We start from the raw sequence: 17,431 nt of genomic DNA on the forward strand, positions 1-17,431 counted from the left end.
GCCATGGACTCAGTGGGGCTCAGGTGAACGGACCTGTTTCATTGTCTGGTTACCTTACGTCACTCGATTTTTAAGAAACAATTATCTTGATTCTTTTCCCATTGCCCTGAGGGAGAGTGTGAATCAAGTCTGAAGAACGTTCTGCAGGAATTAGCTGCTCCTGTCCCTCTGCCGGACTGTCTTTTGGTTTGAACCGCCCCTCCCCCCCGGAAAACAACAAAACCGAAACCTCAGCCCCAAACGTTATTGAACCATGGCCCCTGTAGACAGAGCAATTTTCAGCTGACCCAGGACCCGTCTTCTCATCAATTACCAGCCCTCCCAATTTGCACTTTAATTGAAAACCACGGGGAGACCCAATTAAAGCTGTTTGATTGGAGTCACTCTGGGGCGGGGTCCCCAGGCCTCTGGCTTCTCTTGCAGTGTCATCAGAGTTTTGATCCAGTTTTATTACAGGGTCACCTGGGAAAAGTGGAGACTGCTGGCAGGCCAGCCGGAACTTGCTGAAAAAGAGGACCCAAGCCCCGCCTCTGTCCGTCTCCTTGTTACTGTGGCCAAAATCTGTGTCACGGAGATGGGCTGAGGCCAGGCCCCGATTCCTTGAACTTCTCGGGGAGGAGAGGTGGTTTCAGGTCATGGTAAGAGCTAAGTGACAAGGGCATTGACTGCTTTCAAGCGGACCGTTGTGGCTTTCTGAACCAGAATGACCTTGGGCCATGTCACTAGCTCGTTGGCCTTGAAACAGACGTTGAGGGAGTGACCTTTTTCTAGGGCCCACTCTTAGGCCTATTTCAGTGCTTTCCAGGGAGACCTGGGCAGGGCCCAGTAAATGCAGCACAGAGCAAGCTGCAGGGTCTCTGGGGTTTTGCCCAGCGGAGCTCCGATTCCCATCAGTGGTGACCCCTCAAGTCACAGTCAAGTTCATGGAGCCATGGGAGGGACTTGGAGAAACATGACCTGTCCCTTTTGTGCTGGCTTCCAGGCTTTGGCCTAGTTTAGGTTTGCATCTACCTCTTTCCTTTTCACAGTAGACAACATCTCTTATATTTAGCCCAAGTTATTCTGAAGCCTGGACCCAGAGGTCCTGGGATTTTATCAGGACGTTGAATCCTCACGTGCGTCCATCCATCTGCTCCTGTTGTTTGAAATGCGTGCATGCATGCCTGCTAAGTTGCTTCATATGTGTCCACCTCTGTGACCCCATGGACTGCAGCCTGCCAGGCTCCTCTGCCCATGGGATTCTCCAGGCAGGGACACCGGAGTGGCTTGCTGTACCCTCATGCAGTTTATTTTCCCAACCTAGGGATCGGCCCCTGTTTGAAATACAGCATATGCTAATTCCCTTGTGTTTAGCTACTCTGATTAAGCAAAAGTCAACCTGAAATGCACTTTTCCTTTGAAAATTGGCCTCATTTCCTCCCCTGAGGAAGTGTTTTAAGCCTAGCATAAACAGGAAAAATTAATCTCTGTGTTTAAATTATAACAAGGGATGTTACCTACTTACCGGTTTATCAGTGAGTTGAGCAAACTGGTACTGATGTTATCTTCTGATGGGTGGGGGGATGTGGGAGGGGGGTGTCCCGCAGAGCTGAGTAAGCAGGCCAGGCCCCCAAGGGCTCAAGGATGGGGAGACCCTGACCTGCCTCCTGAGAGTGACCCCTCCACCCCTGCCAGCACGGCATGTCGTTGAAGACAGCTGACAGAGCCACTGCTTTGCCTCCTGCCTTTGACTTCATTAAGTGTTGGCTTTCTCCCCTTTTATTGTTTGATCGCTGCTCCAGGAGTATTTTATACAAAGTGCATTAGCTTTGCAGAGGGAGGGAGAGGGGGCGGGCAGGCAGGGCTCACAGGGTCACCGTGCTCTCTCCTGGGGATCCGTGCATCTTGTTTCTAGGCCTTGGAAGTCCCTGTTTCCCCCTTGGAGAAGGGGGTTGGGTGGCGTGAGTCCCCCTTCGCTGTGACATCGTGAAGCAGGGACGGGGCCGCCCTGACTGCGCCACCCAGCCGTGTGGGTGGTCCACTGGTGCCCACCGCCCGGTGCTCCGTGATCTCCGTGGTTTCCCTTCTCGAGAGCCCGAGGGGACTGGGTATTTTTGTGGGTTCATGAAGCTGCCTGTGTACCTCCCAAATCCTCCTCTGCTATCATCCTTCTTGGGAGCATGGGAAATGATAGCCTTCTCAATCCCCTCCCAGCAAAATGCTACCTTCTGATTTATCTTCAACATATTATCAACTCTGAAGAGTCATCAGGCCTGGGCGAGGGCAGCACGTAAGTGCTGCCATGTCCTTAGGGTGTGCCAATGCGGGATTCGTGTCCCAGGTGGTCAGATGCTGGAACCTCCCCCGTGCCAAGCTGCTCTTCCCTGGAAGCTCTCCTTTTTCTCATCCACCGCTACTTTCTCCTAAGACATTGCCTGGTGAATTAAAAACCGCTGATTCATTGAAATAGATTTCGTGAAGACTTCTAAAAACGTACAAGATATGAATATGTACGAGATATAACATGACTCACGCATCTGTTGCTTTCCTAGGTTTGTGGGTAACGTTGAAATTACTTCCTGGAGATATCCATCAGATTAGAAAAGAGTTTCCTCATTTGGTGGACAGGACCACAGCGGTGGCTCGGAAGACGGGCTTCCCGGAGATCATCATGCCTGGTAAGAACGGATGCATCCTTTAGTCCTTCTGCGCATGTGCTGGATGCAGCCGCAATGGGAGTGTTTGTGTAGCTTGCCACAAAGAGAGATGTGTACATGGGAACTCAGGCAAGCAGAGAGCGGAGCATGTAAAGCCCGGCGTGGTGGTGGGTCATTCCCACAGACAGGACTGCGGTCAGAGGGACAGCTAACCAGGGATCAGGCCAGGGGAGGAGGTCTCTCTTGGCTATATTAATTGTAATCTGGGAGCAGTCGTGTGGAGTGACTCCTGGTGGTGCAGTAACGGGGACAAGAGGACGGAATGAGCATCGGCCAAAGAGACATCCAGGTGGTTTCTGTCACCGGCTCGGGAAAACGCTGCCGCAATCGCAAGCAAACCCACCGCTGGTTGGTGCTCTGTTGTCGCCCCAGTCAAGATGCCTGCCATGTCTTCTGCCCGCCTTGTCTGGCAGGGAAGGATGGGTGTGTGACATCCCACTCACCCTGGCTGAGAGCACGGAGAGTGTTTGGCCGGTGATAATGCTTAGTGATGTGGTAGAGGGTGAGCAGGCAGGGGACCTTTCGGAGAGCCTGTGCAGAATTCACTTTTTGGCTGCAAGGAATGGATTGATGATGATAGTGGGGCAGGCTTACAGTGATGCCCCCAGGTCTGTTCTGTGATCCCTAACAGCATTTGAATTGTCCAGAATCTGTTCACAATGAAGGGAGTGCAGTTTGGGTAAATACACCCTAGTATGTTCCACGTTTGGAAAATAGCCCTCTGGGTCGGTTACGGGTTAAATGACTCTCCCCCAGAGTGATCCACCACCCTGAAACCCCACCCCCTGGCCTCAGCTGTGAGTGTGCAGGCTGGGGTCACACACCTTGCTGGGTGTCTCACCTCTGCCCCTCTGTGGCCCTGGGCAGGTTACCCCATCTCTCTGATCTGTGTTTCCTCCCAGGCATGAGAACAATACTATTCCTACCTGGAGATCTGGCTGGAGTTTAGGATGCTTTAGGGTTTAAGTATCAGAAAGCACATGACCAGCTCAGACAGCCTCACCCTGGGGATATTTGTCGGTCATGTGGCTGAGGGAGAGAGACAGCCTGCTGCCGGGCCAGCCTGGACTGCCAGCTGTTTCTTTGTGTTTCCACTGTCTCCTTTGCAACTTGACTTTATCCTCTGGGGATAGGTCATGCTGGCACCCAGCTTCTTCCCAAATCCCAGTGTCCTGAAGCAGATGACATGCTTTCCATCCAGTATTTCCAAACAGGGAGACTGATTGTCATCTGACCCGGCCTGCTCAGGACTCCTGGGCGCCCTGGACAGTGACAGGCCGGGGTGGGGACAGGTGCATGTCGGCCATTCGGACTTCTCGGAGGGGGCAGCTCCTCCTGAAGACAAAGGTTGGATGAGGGAGACATGGACACAGTCTGGATGGACATCTGATTAAGAGGAGGCAGGAGGAGCAGGAAGGGACAGCCAGCATGCATGAATATACAGGTTCCGTGAGGAAGCCCGTGATGTTTACACCTGGTTCTCACTCAGGTGTGTGAGTTACCTTGCCAGTACTGCCCCCATCCAACCGTGGTTAAGCTTATTATACTGATAATGAGACCCCATATTAAGGTTAATCTGTGATATTTACAATATGATTTCAGTTTCCAAATAATGTTCATATTAATCATCAGATTTGATATCATGAGATCTTGGGAAGCCTGTGAATCTTTATCTCTGATATCTGTGGGACACTTTTTGGTTTGCAGATAATGTTGCCATTAATTACCTAGCTTGATCCTCAAAAGGATCCTGGAAGCCTCCACATGGGTGTTGAACTAATTGCCATCACAATTAAGCCACAGCCTCAAGTCACATGGCTAATAAGCAGTGGAAATGAGGGCAAACCACCCTGTGGTCAGCACTTGCCTGCAGCCCCTGGCGCAGGGCTTTGCTGTAGGTTCCCAGGGAAGAGCCGGTCACTCAGGTGCTTCACAGTTATCCCTTTGTTTATTATAGGGCATTTCAGGGACATGTTACCTCTGTTCCTCCAGGCAATTATGGCTCATTGTCAACGCTGTTAAACTGATAGGAAAAGACATCTAACATCAGCTAGATGGAGTGTTAGCCAGTCTCACCTGTACAGGACGAAAGCGAGGCACACAGCACGTTTAGAGACGATGGGACACCTATTGCTTGTGGAAGTCGTCTGCTCCGTACACAGCTAACGGATTTGGACTTCTAGCGGACGTATCGTTTACATGTGGATTTGAGACGCAAATTTATACATGAGGACAGCGTCACTGTCATCAGGAGCCCTGTGTGCACAAGGGTGCTTCAGAGTTAGCGCTTGTTTATTTTAAGGGCATTTCAGGGGCATGTTCTTTCTCCTCCCTCTCTCTCTCCAAGTGACTGGGAAACCTGGGAACTTCTAGTTCACACTGGTTGTGTCTCCCTTACGATTGACAGACTTAAAGAGTAAGTCTAAACCTCTAAGATAATCTCCTAGTAGGTTTGTGGGAAACCTGTACAGCTGACCATTGTTCTGGCTTGTTTGGTGTGCTGAGTTGGCGCTTGGCGTTCCTGCAGTGAGCAAGCCCGGCTTGAGGGACTCAACCATGTTCTCTCGGGCTGAGGGATGCTGAGAGGCTGGAAGCATCTTACCCTTGCGGGGCACGTTCATTCAGATCCCTACGTTTAGCCTGGTAGAACCCATGCCATCCCGCCACACGCGTGTTTATGGAGACACGCATCTCCTTTGCACAGTGGGAGAGCTGGCCGTGCCACCGTTGTCCCTGCTTCTCACACCTTCTCGTGGCCCCCTGGAAATCCTGGGGTCCTTCTGAGGGATCCTGGTGGGGAAGGTGGCTGGAGGCGTGGATGGGCCCACCGCGTCTGCTTCCAGCTCCTTCCTCCCCAGAATGAGAGCCCGGGAGGCATTTGCTAAGACCCTCTCATGAGTGCCCATTAGGGATGCTGACCTCCGTATGGGATCTTACTTCTGGACTGGAGCCAGAATCTCTAGGCCAATCAGACGAGGAGACTCTGAGGTTCAGCCACCCCGCTCTCCAGCACAAGCTGCTTCTCTGGCTGCTGAAGCCCCCTGTGAAGCTGTTGTAGCCCTTTTTGATGACGGCCTTGGTGCTCTGATAGAATTTTCAGGTGGAGAGATTGTGCAGACCACCTGCCTGATCAGTAAGGTGGTTTAGTGGTAAGTGGCCCTGAAGGTTAAGCGACTTGTCTGAGGTCACACAGCAAGGAAATCAACTCTGAATATTCATTGGAAGGACTGATGCTGAAGCTTCCATATTTTGGCCACCTGATGTGAAAAGCAGATTCACTGGAAAAGACCCTGATGCTGGGAAAGATTGAGGGCAGAAGAGGGTGGCAGAGGATGAGATGGTTGGTTGGCATCACCGACTCGATGGACATGAGCTTGGGTAGGCTCCGGGAGATGGTGATGGACAGGGAGGCCTGGCGTGCTGCAGTCCATGGGGCCGCAAAGAGTCGCACAGGACTTGGCAACTGAACAGCAGCAGCCTGGACCTGCAGCCTTGCCTCCTCCCCCGGCCGTGTGCACCATCGTTCTGAACTTCTCCGTGGTCCGTATCAGCGATCGCAGCCCTGCTTCCTTCCAGCAGCTGCTGTGGCAGTGGTAGCCACCCACAGGGATTATTACAATGATGACTTTTAAACGAAAGCTTAATTTAATAGTCACATACATTAAAAGCCAGAATAGAGCCATCTAAAAAGCAAAAGAAAAACAAGAAACCAGCGGGATTTTTTTTTTCCTTCTGGGACTCTTGTTCTTTGCCCAGAGCAGGTCGTTTGCCGCTCTTGACACGACCCTTGCTCATGCCCCGGGGGAGGGAAGTTGTGTCAGACGTGGGAGGCGGCCAGACAGACGGCAGAGCAGCCTTCAGAGGGTAGCGGTGCTTCCTCTAAATCATGCTGCTAACGAAGCTTGCAGAGTTTTCCCAATCGGACCCTTACCAGGGGCTTCATGTGTTCTCAGCTGGAGGAAGCGTCTTGAGCTCATCTGTTGCATGCGTGTGGTCTTATAATTTTTTTTTTTTTTTTGCACGGTTTAAGGCCCATCTCACTTTCAAATGTCTGAGTCTTTTCTTCTGCTCCCTGTGGCCTTATTCAGGAGCTGGACAGCTGCCTGCCTGGAGGAGAGATGATCCTTTGCAGAAAGTTTCTTGACCCATCCCTAGTCCCCGATCCTGGGTGTCAACTCAGGACATTGGCCTGTGGTTCAAATGCTGCTTTTTGTTCAACTCCATAGTGGAATGGAAAGGAGGCCAGCGTTGCTGGTGATCCTCGGGGTGCTGACTGCTGAGTCGCAGATGACAAGGGCTGGTGATGTGGGTTGCAGTGGGCCATGGATGCTGAGGGTTGGGGTGACAGTAGGGTCAGTGCAGACCCACTGACCGCATCTGAGCTGCTCTGGGCACAGGCTGCCCACAGAGTGTAGGAGCCCCCTGCCCACGAGAAGCCCCGAGCAGATAATTGGAGGCTGAGACATTTTCCTCTTTCTTGCGAGTCTTACAGTGATGATGCAAATTGCCTTTGTCATGCTATTAAATGCGGAGACTGTTTTGTAGAAAATACTTCATAATCACCTAATACAGTATTTATGATACTCTGCTCAGAGGGACAGTGAGTTTGGCAAAATTCACAGTTACGCAATGAATAATGGATTGGTTTCAAAGGTGTAATTTTCCCCCCGCCAGGTGATGTTCGAAATGATATCTATGTAACATTAGTTCAAGGAGATTTTGATAAAGGAAGCAAGACGACAGCTAAGAACGTCGAAGTTACGGTGTCTGTTTACGATGAAGATGGAAAACGGCTGGAGGTATTTGTTGTTGCAGAGCTGAACCTGTGGTGTTGGGGTCTTACCTCCCTTGTGTGCGCCTTGCCTCTGCTTCGGAATGTGAAAAGCCAGTCTTGTTTCTCGGGAAGAACGTTTGCTCTTTCTTCCTTTTCCTTTACCCAAAAGGGCTGGTTTCCACCGGGGTCCCGCAACTGGACAGTCTCTGGATGTCCCTGGGGTCCTAACCACCTTTGCCAAACCCCTCCTGGATCCCCGCTTGCCAGCATAAACCCAAGGCTTGGAGGGCGAGTGGCCACACTAGATGTTCAGATACTGTTGTTAGCATCTTTTGAGATGGGAGGAAACTGAGGCCCAGAGAAATCAACTTGACCAAGGTTAGAGAGCCTGTGAGAGGTGGAACTCGGGCTGGAGTCGGGGCCTCTGACCTTGTGCTTTCCTGGGTGGTGGTCGGGGAGACCTCCTCCTGTGTGGTCACGGCGCCCTGCAGCTGTCCTGGGAGGGACTTGGAGACCATGGCCTCCTCTGAGGACTGGAGGCTGAGCGCAAGCAGGAGTCCCTGCCAGCTGCCTCTCTGGACCATGACTGCATCCTGGGCTTCCCGGGGCCCACGTGGCCCAGGGCAGTAACTTGCGGGTACCCATGAGGCTCGGCTCTGCCTGGGGTGGGTGCATCCTTTGTCTCTGGCCGACATCCAGTGGCCCTGCCCTGCGTCTCTCTGGAAACAGGCCACGCTGCTCCTGGGCTTTTCTGGTGTTTCCTTAGAGCCGAATGGTCAGTGTCTGGAGGAAGAGGATGGAGAAAGGTCAGCTCCTTTTTGATCTGTAGCTCTTTTCTCCAGCCACCAGGAGACAGGCGGTTTCCTGCAGATCAGGGTGAACGTTACTAGGGGTACGGAGGGTGGAAGACAGTAGCATCTCCAGACCGTGTGGCCATCAAGATTTGGATGTCTGCAGGCAAGGTTTTCTGCTGGCCGCCGGCCCCAGCCCGTCACTGGGTGGGGCGTGTTCTGTGGGCCCCGGGTTGTTGGCATTCCCGGGGCAACCTTGCTCCTTCTCCCGTCTCATCTAACAGGGGCGGGAGGAGGAGATGGATGCAGTGTCAGGCTCGACGAGGGCTGATGCGAACTCTTTATGCTTCTTTTAAAGCATGTGATTTTCCCGGGCGCTGGTGATGAAGCGATTTCAGAGTACAAGTCGGTGATTTACTACCAAGTGAAACAGCCACGCTGGTTTGAGACGGTTAAGGTATCATCTCCATGACCCTGTTCTCCTATGGGGCGGGTTATGAGATGCTCATTTGTATCCTGAGGACGTCGCCCCCTCGCACCTCCCCACGCTCCCCAGGGCTGCCTGCCAGTGGGTACCTTCTGCCAGCCCTGGGGCGCTTTCAACAAAGTCGTTCAGGAAGGTTGCTAAGGAACCTTGCTGGGGTTTCTTGGAATTTACATTTACTCTCATCTCCTTTTGGATGTAAAAGCAAGACTTTCCTGGAGACAAATGACAGAGTCCTTTACAGACAGCTATTGTCTGTCTCTTCTCAGGTCTGTTTTATGTAAGGCGTGCTGTCTTTACAGCAAATGGAAAAAAAAATAGTGGTGGTAGTACATGGAGGACATCACTGGGGAGATGGATCCTGTTCCCTCAGCTGTGATGCTCCGAGATTCCTAGCGCACCCCCCGACACCCCGCCCACCGTGAACCAGCCCGCACACCGCGGGCTTGGGTATCGGCACCCCAGGCCAGTGGCTGGCTCTGGAATGCAAACGTCAGCTATGAGATTACGGACACTCTTGGCTTAAAGGCAGCATGTGTTGGGTCTTTTTCCTTTTACTCTAAGTCCTGAAAGAACAGCCTTCTTGCTGCAGCCAACGGCAGGTCTCCACAGTTACGAGGGAACATAGGTACCTCCAAATTGGGGCTAAAAACATAAATGGCAACTTTAAAAAATAGACGCTTCACTGTGAGGATCAGCACGTAAAAAAAAAAAAAATTCAGCTTCCTCTTCCAATCCACGTGGTATCCTGGACAGCGTTATTTGGTGTTCAGGGCATTTGCCTTTGGGAAGATCACACCCTGTGGGGTAGAAGTGTGTGGAGTGTTCTAGGATGTCTCAGCGGAATGAAGCCGATTGTGGGGGAAGGTGCCGTAAGGGTACTGACTTTCCCTGTTTATTGCGCAGGTGGCCATCCCCATCGAGGACGTGAACCGCAGTCACCTCCGGTTTACCTTCCGACACAGATCATCCCAGGACTGTGAGTAGCCACACGCTTCGTTAGCCCGTGTGTATTTATTATTGTGCATTTATTCTGGATTGTTCTAGATGGTGGTTACCATAATATAGGGAGGTCTTGACACTCCAGCTCCATGTCAGGGTGAACTCAGTCCTGTGAAGTGCTGTCTACTCTGGTTGAGCTGCTCCCTGGAGATCTTCATTTTCTACTCGAATTTGTCCAGTGAGGTGCCCTTCCTTCCTACTCTACCCTTGGGTTTCGTCTTTCCCATTTGTTTTGTGATCCTGTCCTATCCGTCAGAAAATCGCTGAGCTGTAACAGACAGATTTCACAAATTGCTTTTAATGCTGTTTGTGCTGGTGCTGAAAACCTTGAGCCCTCTCTGGCTTTGCTGGCGGCCACTGGCATCTGGAACTCAGGCTGACCTTTTCTCGCCGGTGTTGGTATAGCCTTGGACATGATGCCAAGACTTTGGGAGGAAAGAACGGCTGTTCACATCACTCACCTTCCAGAAGGATTTAGCATCGAAGATGAAGTTTGTCTCATAGCCTGTGTTGAATTCATTGTCTGCTAAGGATCTAGCTCTCTGTTAGCCACCAAGTACAAAGTTACACGGGGAAGACGCATTACTGCCCTTTGTGGGCTGTATCCATCTGGCCGTCAGCTAAGATTTGGGAACGCAAGTGATGATACAGTTGTATATGTAGTGGCATCAGGGGAAGGGTGGCCTCAGTGGGCGTGTTTATCACCCACGACCCTGTGGGGACCAGAGCCACAGGGGTGGGCGGGGTCCTCAGCCTTGACTCTGTGTGTGTTTCCAAATATCTCAGCCTGAGGGGGAAATGCCCGGGGAGGGGGGGTTGATGACCAGGCAAAGTGGAAGCTGCCCTCCCCTTGGCACAGTGCTTGGCATAGAATCAGTTCAGTTCAGTTCAGTCGCTCAGTCATGTCTGACTCTTTGGGACCCTGTGGACGATAGCACGCCAGGCTTCCCTGTCCATCACCAACTCCAGGAGTTTACTCAAACTCATGTCCATTGAGTTGGTGATGCTATCCAACCATCTCATCCTCTGTCAACCCCTTCTCCTCCTGCCTTCAATCTTTCCCAGCATCAGGGTCTTTTCCAGTGAGTCAGTTCTTTGTGTCGGGTGGCCAAAGTATTGGAGCTTCAGCTTCAGCATCAGTCCTTCCAATGAACATTCAGAACTGATTTCCTTTAGGATGGACTGCTTTGATCTCCTTGCAGTCCAAGGGACTCTCAAGAGTCTTCTCCAACACCACAGTTCAAAAGCATCAGTTCTTCAGCGCTCAGCTTTCTTTATAGTCCAACTCTCACATCCGTACATGACCACTGGGAGGTTGGCCTCAGAAGGCACACATCTGCCCACATCCACAGAAACCATCAGCTGATGCATCTGGAATTGCTAACAAGTTGCAGAATGGTGTTAGACTGTTCATATACCAGCACCAAACTTTCCCAGCAACTTTCTCAGCTTTCTTTATAGTCCAACTCTCACATCCATACATGACTACCACCACAGCCTTGACTAGATGGACCTGAGGCAAGTCCTGGAGGCTGTGGTTGGCTCTGCACCCTGCACAGTGGAAGTCGTGGTGGCGGGGGGCAGGAGCTGCTGGGGAGGTGAGGGTGGGGAGCCCCACTGCAGGGCAGGCAGAGTTCTCGAATGCACAGAGGACTTCTCTCAGAAGCATGCTCCCCCTTTAGAACACCATCATTCCCCCTAATTAATAGATTAGACTAGGGCAGAGGGATCTCTTCGGTAGCATTTCAATTTTCCAAATCCTTGTTTTCCTTGTCAGTTTTTAAGTACTCATTACAGACATGACGCTATCACGATACAGTTGCATAATTAATGAAGTCTCCCCAGCCACAGCTGGCAGGGTTGGGGGAACGTGTGGAGCTTAGCAAGTGTGATGATGGTGAAGTCGGTGGGCCACCCTAGCGATGAGGGCCACAGGGGGGCCCTTGACGCCGCCTCGTCTGCGCACACTCTGGGGCAGAAATGGGGTGAGCTGAGGCCACACTGCACCCCCTCCCTACTCTCCCCAGCAAAACATGTTGCTTTACCTCTTCTGGAAGCAGGTGACGGGGTTTCTCACGCTGGGCTCCGTCCTTGGGGTTGCTGGGAAAGTTTGGTGCTGGTATGTGAGCTGTCTAATGCCGTTCTGCAACTTGTTAGCAATTCCGGATGCATCAGCTGGTGTTTGCTCTGGATGTGGGCACATGTGTGCCTTCTGAGGCCGACCTCCCAGGAGTTTCCCTTCTTTGTAGGGGGGCTGGCTGGGTGGGCAGCCCTGCCTGCCCTCTGGGGCATGAGGTCTTCTCCTGTGACTCCTGACGTGTAAATGTGTTGTCTGCCTCGTCATGGCTGCTAATGAACATGTGATAATTGCAGTCCATTCCTGATGTAAAGAGGCAGAGTGTTAATAATTTAAAGGTGCGCTTTAAAATTCTGTCCTACTTAATAGTAGGGCTGGGGGAAGCTGTCTGCTGGCAGGTATGGTCACGTGTCTTGAACCACGGCTGATTTCACAGAGACATGCTTTAATGTTCTTCATGTCTGCCCAAACTTAGAACCTGGTGGATCAGATGGAAAAGAGTCCACCTGCCAGGCAGGAGGCCTGGGTTTGATCCCTGGGTTGGGAAGATCCCCTGGAGGAGGGCATGGAAACCCACTCCAGTATTCTTGCCTGGAGAATCCCATGGACCAAGGAGCCTGGTGGGCTACAGTCCATGGGGTCACAAAGAGTCGGACATGACTGAGCAACTCAGCACAGCACAAATTTGGAAGGATCTCTTCCTTCTCTCTTGAACACTGAGAAGTTTTATGTTTTCAAGAACCCTTTCACCAAGTTATTTTTTGATTCCTAGCGTACATATATTTTGCCTTTATCTGTCCTTTTATCTTTGGTTAGTCACTTATCACCCACCTCATTAGCTAGCATTTATTGAGCACCTATTATATTCCAGGAATGCAAAGATCAATGAGATGTACTATCTCATGCAGTGATGTCCTGGAGTATTCTGAGCCTCTGACTCAAGGTGGGCAGATGTATTGCTCTTGGACCTCTGTTGTTTCATCTCTAAATATAGAATCTGGGATCTGTAATTTTAAAGTTATTTTCTAGCCTTGAACTCAATGGTTCCATGCTGTGTTCAGCTTGCATCTCTGAAAATTCATCACACATCCATTTCTTCAGCCCAGAGGCCTCATTCATGTCTACCTGATCGGGCACCTGCCCACCCTGGAGCCTGCACTCCCCTCTGCTCACCAGCCCCACTGGCTGTCGGCCCCCAAGCAAGCCAGGCCGCTCCTTGTTAGGGCCTCTGTATTTGGCCATCTCTTTTCCTGGAGGGTTTACATCTTGGGTCATACGTAGTCTGTCTTCTCAGAGAGACCTTTCTGACCATCCAGCTGGGTCGTCCCTGTTCCCATCATAACGCTTTAACAAGCTCCTGACTTTGTTTTCTTTGTTATCTGAAAGAACTCGTTTGTTGGCGTCTCCCCAACTAGAACAAATGTTTATTGAGTATCTGATATATAGCGGGACTACGTTACCCACTGGGGAAATAGCAGTGAAAAAATACACAACGTTTCTTTCATGGGAAAACCCAGTGGATGAAGCTAATGATAAGTTTTCACACATACATACACACACACGTGTGTGCACACACTCGGCGCATGCACACACGCACACACACGCAGATGCACACACACAGTACAGGCTTGGCAATCTGGTAGTGATAGGGATTTGTCTTAATCTGCTGGGCAGTCACAGCAGAATACCACAGACTGGGTGATTTAACAGTGGAGATTTCTTACAGTTCTGCAGGCTGCAGGTCTGAGCTCAGGGCACCTGTGTGGTCGGGTCTGGTGGGAACCCTCTTCCAAGTTGCAGATGGCCACCTTCTCGCTGTGAGCTCACATGGAGGAGGATAGAGCTGGTGTCTGTTCTGTTTCTTATAAGGGCCCCCGTTCTATGGGGTCAGAGCCTCAGCCTTGTGACCACTCAATCTTAAGAGCCTCCTTTTAGGCCTTTTCTCCAGGACAGCTGTGCGGGGATTAGGCTTCAGCCTGACAATTTTGTTGAACAAATGAAAACCTAACAGTTCAGCTCCTGGCCATTGTGAAGACCGGTCAGCTGAGTGCCAGGGAAGACCAGGGTCTGCGATTGCTCTTCTGGGCAGGCTGGTCGCTTCCAAGCAGGTGACTCCTTGGTGGAATCTTGAATGAAATGAAGAACTGAGTCTCCCATGCTGATTTTGGGGGAAGAACTTCCTCGCCAAAGCGAATGAAATTTCATGCTCAGGTGTTTAGTCCGCCTGTGCAGTGGAGGCCTAAGGTGGGCATCTCTCTGTCTTGACTTCCGTGTTGACCATCTGTTTTCTCAGGGAAGGATTTGCCCCTTATAGTGGTCACTTGTGATGGCCTGTGTGTTCTGCCATGTTTATCTGTGAATCTCTAGGCTGCAAACACCGTCTTCACTGTGAGTTCTTTCCAGTTACTCTTGCCTTTCAGTATTGCAGACTCCTCTCCATGTTCCCCTTCAAACATCCTTCTGCTCTTGGCCCTTTCCTCCAGGTTCTGACTTGAACTTCCACGAGGAAACTCTAACATTGCTCTGAATTTACAGATTAGTTTGAGCCCAAGGATCCCTTTGTGATATGTGAACATTGTCTCCATCTCCGTGTATTTATGTTTACTTCAACATCTGTCAAAACAGTTTTGTAACTTTTTCAGAAAGGCAGCTCTCATGGCATTTTATGATGTTATTTTTGTCGTGACGGCTGTTGAAAATGATTATTGATCTCTGTTGCAGCTAAGGACAAATCTGAGAAAATATTCGCCCTCGCTTTTGTAAAGCTCATGCGCTATGATGGGACCACCCTGAGGGACGGGGAGCACGATCTGATTGTCTACAAGGTACGTTCTTCTTTCTGTTGGTGTGATGCTGTTGATGTTGACTGCTTCAAGCCTCTTTGGGCTTCCTGGCCTGAGTGGACATCTCCCATCTTTGTGGCAACAGTGCTCTCTAGCAACTTTTAATTCTGAAAATGAACATTTCAGATGACCAGCTTTTTAGCTGTTCCTAAGGGGAGATGTTTGTTTGTTTTAGTCGCTAAGTCATGTCTGACTCTTAGCGACACCATGGATACCAGGTTCCTCTGTCCATGAGATTCTCCAGCAAAAATACTGCAGTGGGCTGCCGTTTCCTTCTCCAGTGGATCTTCCTGACCCAGGGATTGAACCTGCATCTCTTACATCTCCTGCATTGGCAGGCACATTCTTTACCACTCGAGCCACCTGGGAAGCCCATAATAACACATTAGATTCTGTTTAAAAAAATGCTCTGTGAGTGTGAATTCATCTAGAGGGACAGGGAAATATTAAAAATAAGCAGTTTATCACAGGATCTCAGTTCAATATTATGGCTGTTTTTTTCCTATTATTATTATTTTTTGACCGTGCAGCATGTGGGATCTTAGTTCCCTGACAAGAGATCAAACCCATGCCCCCTGCAGTGGAAGTGAGGTGTCCTAACCACTGGGTCACTGGGGAAGTCCCCTGCTCAATATTATTTAGCAAATTAGTCGGGAAAATAATTTAGACAAGAATAGACACATGTAGACGTGTAACTGTAGGCTTCCCTGGTGGCTCAGTGGTAAAGAATCTACTTGCAATGCAGCAGATGCAGGTTCAATCCCTGGGTTGGGAAGATCCCCTAGAGAAGAAAATGGCATCCCACTCCAGTATTCTTGCTTGGAAAATCCCGTGGACAGAGGAGCCTGGTGAGGTACAGTGCACGAGGTCGCAGACGAGTCGCACACAGCTTAGCAGCTAAACAGCAGCGACGCGTGTAACCGGATCACTTTGTCGTGTGCTTGTAAGTAAGCACAGCGCTGGCAGCCAACTGTCCTCCAATAGAAAACATTAAAAAATTAAGTAAACTGTTTAGGAAATAATAGAGAACAAATGTCATGATGGTTCAAAGGATTAAGAATCACAAGGGGGTAGAAAAAATTGCCTGGGGCCATGAGTCGCGTGTGACCTGTGGCGGCCTTAAACCCGCAGGCGGAAGCGAAGAAGCTGGAGGACGCGGGCACGTACCTGAGCCTGCCCTCCACCAAGGCCGAGCTGGAGGAGAAGGGCCACTCGGCCACAGGCAAGAGCATGCAGAGCCTCGGGAGCTGCACCATCAGCAAGGACTCCTTCCAGATTTCCACGCTCGTGTGCTCCACCAAGCTGACCCAGAACGGTGGGTGTGGGGCGTGGAGAGCTGCACGCCTCTCTGCATGTTTTTTCCTTCTGCCGCCTCTTTCTCGTGCTCCCTGCTGGATGCAGGAGGCTTCCCCAGGTGCCTGACTCCTACCCATGAGCCCTTCATTGCTCTGTGACGGCCTGTGTGGATGCTGATGACGGGGAAAGAGGGCGGGGCTGACGGGGAAAGAGGGCGGGGCTGACGGCCCTTCTGCTTTGAAACTCACATTCTGCTTTTACCCTAAGGATGAACCTCAAAGTGATGGATTTACTTTTTCTTAAAAAATTATCCATCTACGTATCTAGATATCTATTTGTTTGGCTGTCCTGGATCTTAGTTGCCGCATGTGGGATCTAGTACCCTGACCAGGAATTGAACCCAGGTCCCTTGCACTGGGAGTACCGAGTCTCAACCACTGAACCACTGGGGACGTCCCTGAATATACTTTTGAAAAAGAATTTTGGCCAAGAGAAGGTAGCATGGCATAAAGCAAAGTCTGCATAATTGGGAGTCAGACCAATGCCCCAGGCTTGAACCCTGGGAATGACCTTGAACTAGGGTCCCCAAGCTAGTGTTCCTTATCTGTGTCCTGGTTATATGCCTGTCTCCTAGGACTCTATGAGGGCTATGGGAGGTGTAGGGTGTGAGACTCCACCCTCTTGGGTCTTCCCCTCTCCTCTTTGTTCATTGAAATAATTACCAGTTACGTTTACTTTTAAAAGCTGCTGTTGATAACATTTCTAGTCCCCCCGACGGGGAGATAAGGCGCCCCTTGCTGAAGCACTCACACCAAAGCATGGTCTTAAGGCAGCATCAGATGGTGCCCGGCTTCCCTGCTCTGGCGGCGAGGCTCCTTGGCCTCGTCCCCACTGCTCGCAGCCTCCCTGCATTGTGGCCGCCTGGCCGGGGGCCACTTCTGATTCCGAGTACACCATCTGGTTGAGGCAGAGACCCCTCTGCACAGACCCTACACTGAATAATCCAGCTTCCCAAATGTGACCGTCTCACAACTGTGCGGAGTACCTTCATGTTCTCTTGAAAGTCAGCTTGAAAATCCAATTTTTCCCTCTTAGCCACCTGATATGGATTTTGATTATTAATGTCTGTTGTTGTCATGAATTGTGTCCCAGGGGTTGTCCTTAAAGCTGGGGCCCAAGGGACAGTCATCGTTTGGACTTTAACAGGATAATCAAGGGCCAAAAGTAGCCCATATTCTGGAAGCCCCTGCTTTGTAGCGGAGGGTGCACTGGGGTGGGGTATGTGGGCCCCGTTTAGACTTTCCCCACCTGCTGTCTCCTCCTGGTTGTACTGGGCTCTGCAAGCTTTGTTTCTCGCCATTTGTCTCAGGAGTAAATTGGGACCGGCTGCGGGGTGGGGCGGGGCCGGGTGGGGTGTGGAGGATGTGTGGCAGAGAGTAGCATGGCACTCAGATGCTTGAAGGCCATT

At 50.9% G+C, this 17,431-nt stretch overlaps 1 protein-coding gene across 4 annotated transcripts in view; it reads left to right on the top strand.

The window, feature by feature from the left end:
* Positions 1 to 17,431, top strand: part of DOCK1 (dedicator of cytokinesis 1) — a 556,998-nt gene that overhangs the window by 87,518 nt on the left and 452,049 nt on the right. For all 4 annotated transcript variants that reach the window (XM_070781087.1, XM_070781089.1, XM_070781088.1 and 1 more), the window contains 6 exons: positions 2,532 to 2,657; positions 7,371 to 7,495; positions 8,620 to 8,718; positions 9,652 to 9,724; positions 14,546 to 14,649; positions 15,799 to 15,982. In XM_070781087.1, coding sequence (XP_070637188.1) covers positions 2,532 to 2,657; positions 7,371 to 7,495; positions 8,620 to 8,718; positions 9,652 to 9,724; positions 14,546 to 14,649; positions 15,799 to 15,982 — 711 coding nt within the window. The remainder of the gene's footprint in view (positions 1 to 2,531; positions 2,658 to 7,370; positions 7,496 to 8,619; positions 8,719 to 9,651; positions 9,725 to 14,545; positions 14,650 to 15,798; positions 15,983 to 17,431) is intronic.

Source organism: Bos indicus, chromosome 26 (genome assembly GCF_029378745.1).
Source record: "Bos indicus isolate NIAB-ARS_2022 breed Sahiwal x Tharparkar chromosome 26, NIAB-ARS_B.indTharparkar_mat_pri_1.0, whole genome shotgun sequence".
NCBI lineage: Eukaryota > Metazoa > Chordata > Mammalia > Artiodactyla > Bovidae > Bos > Bos indicus.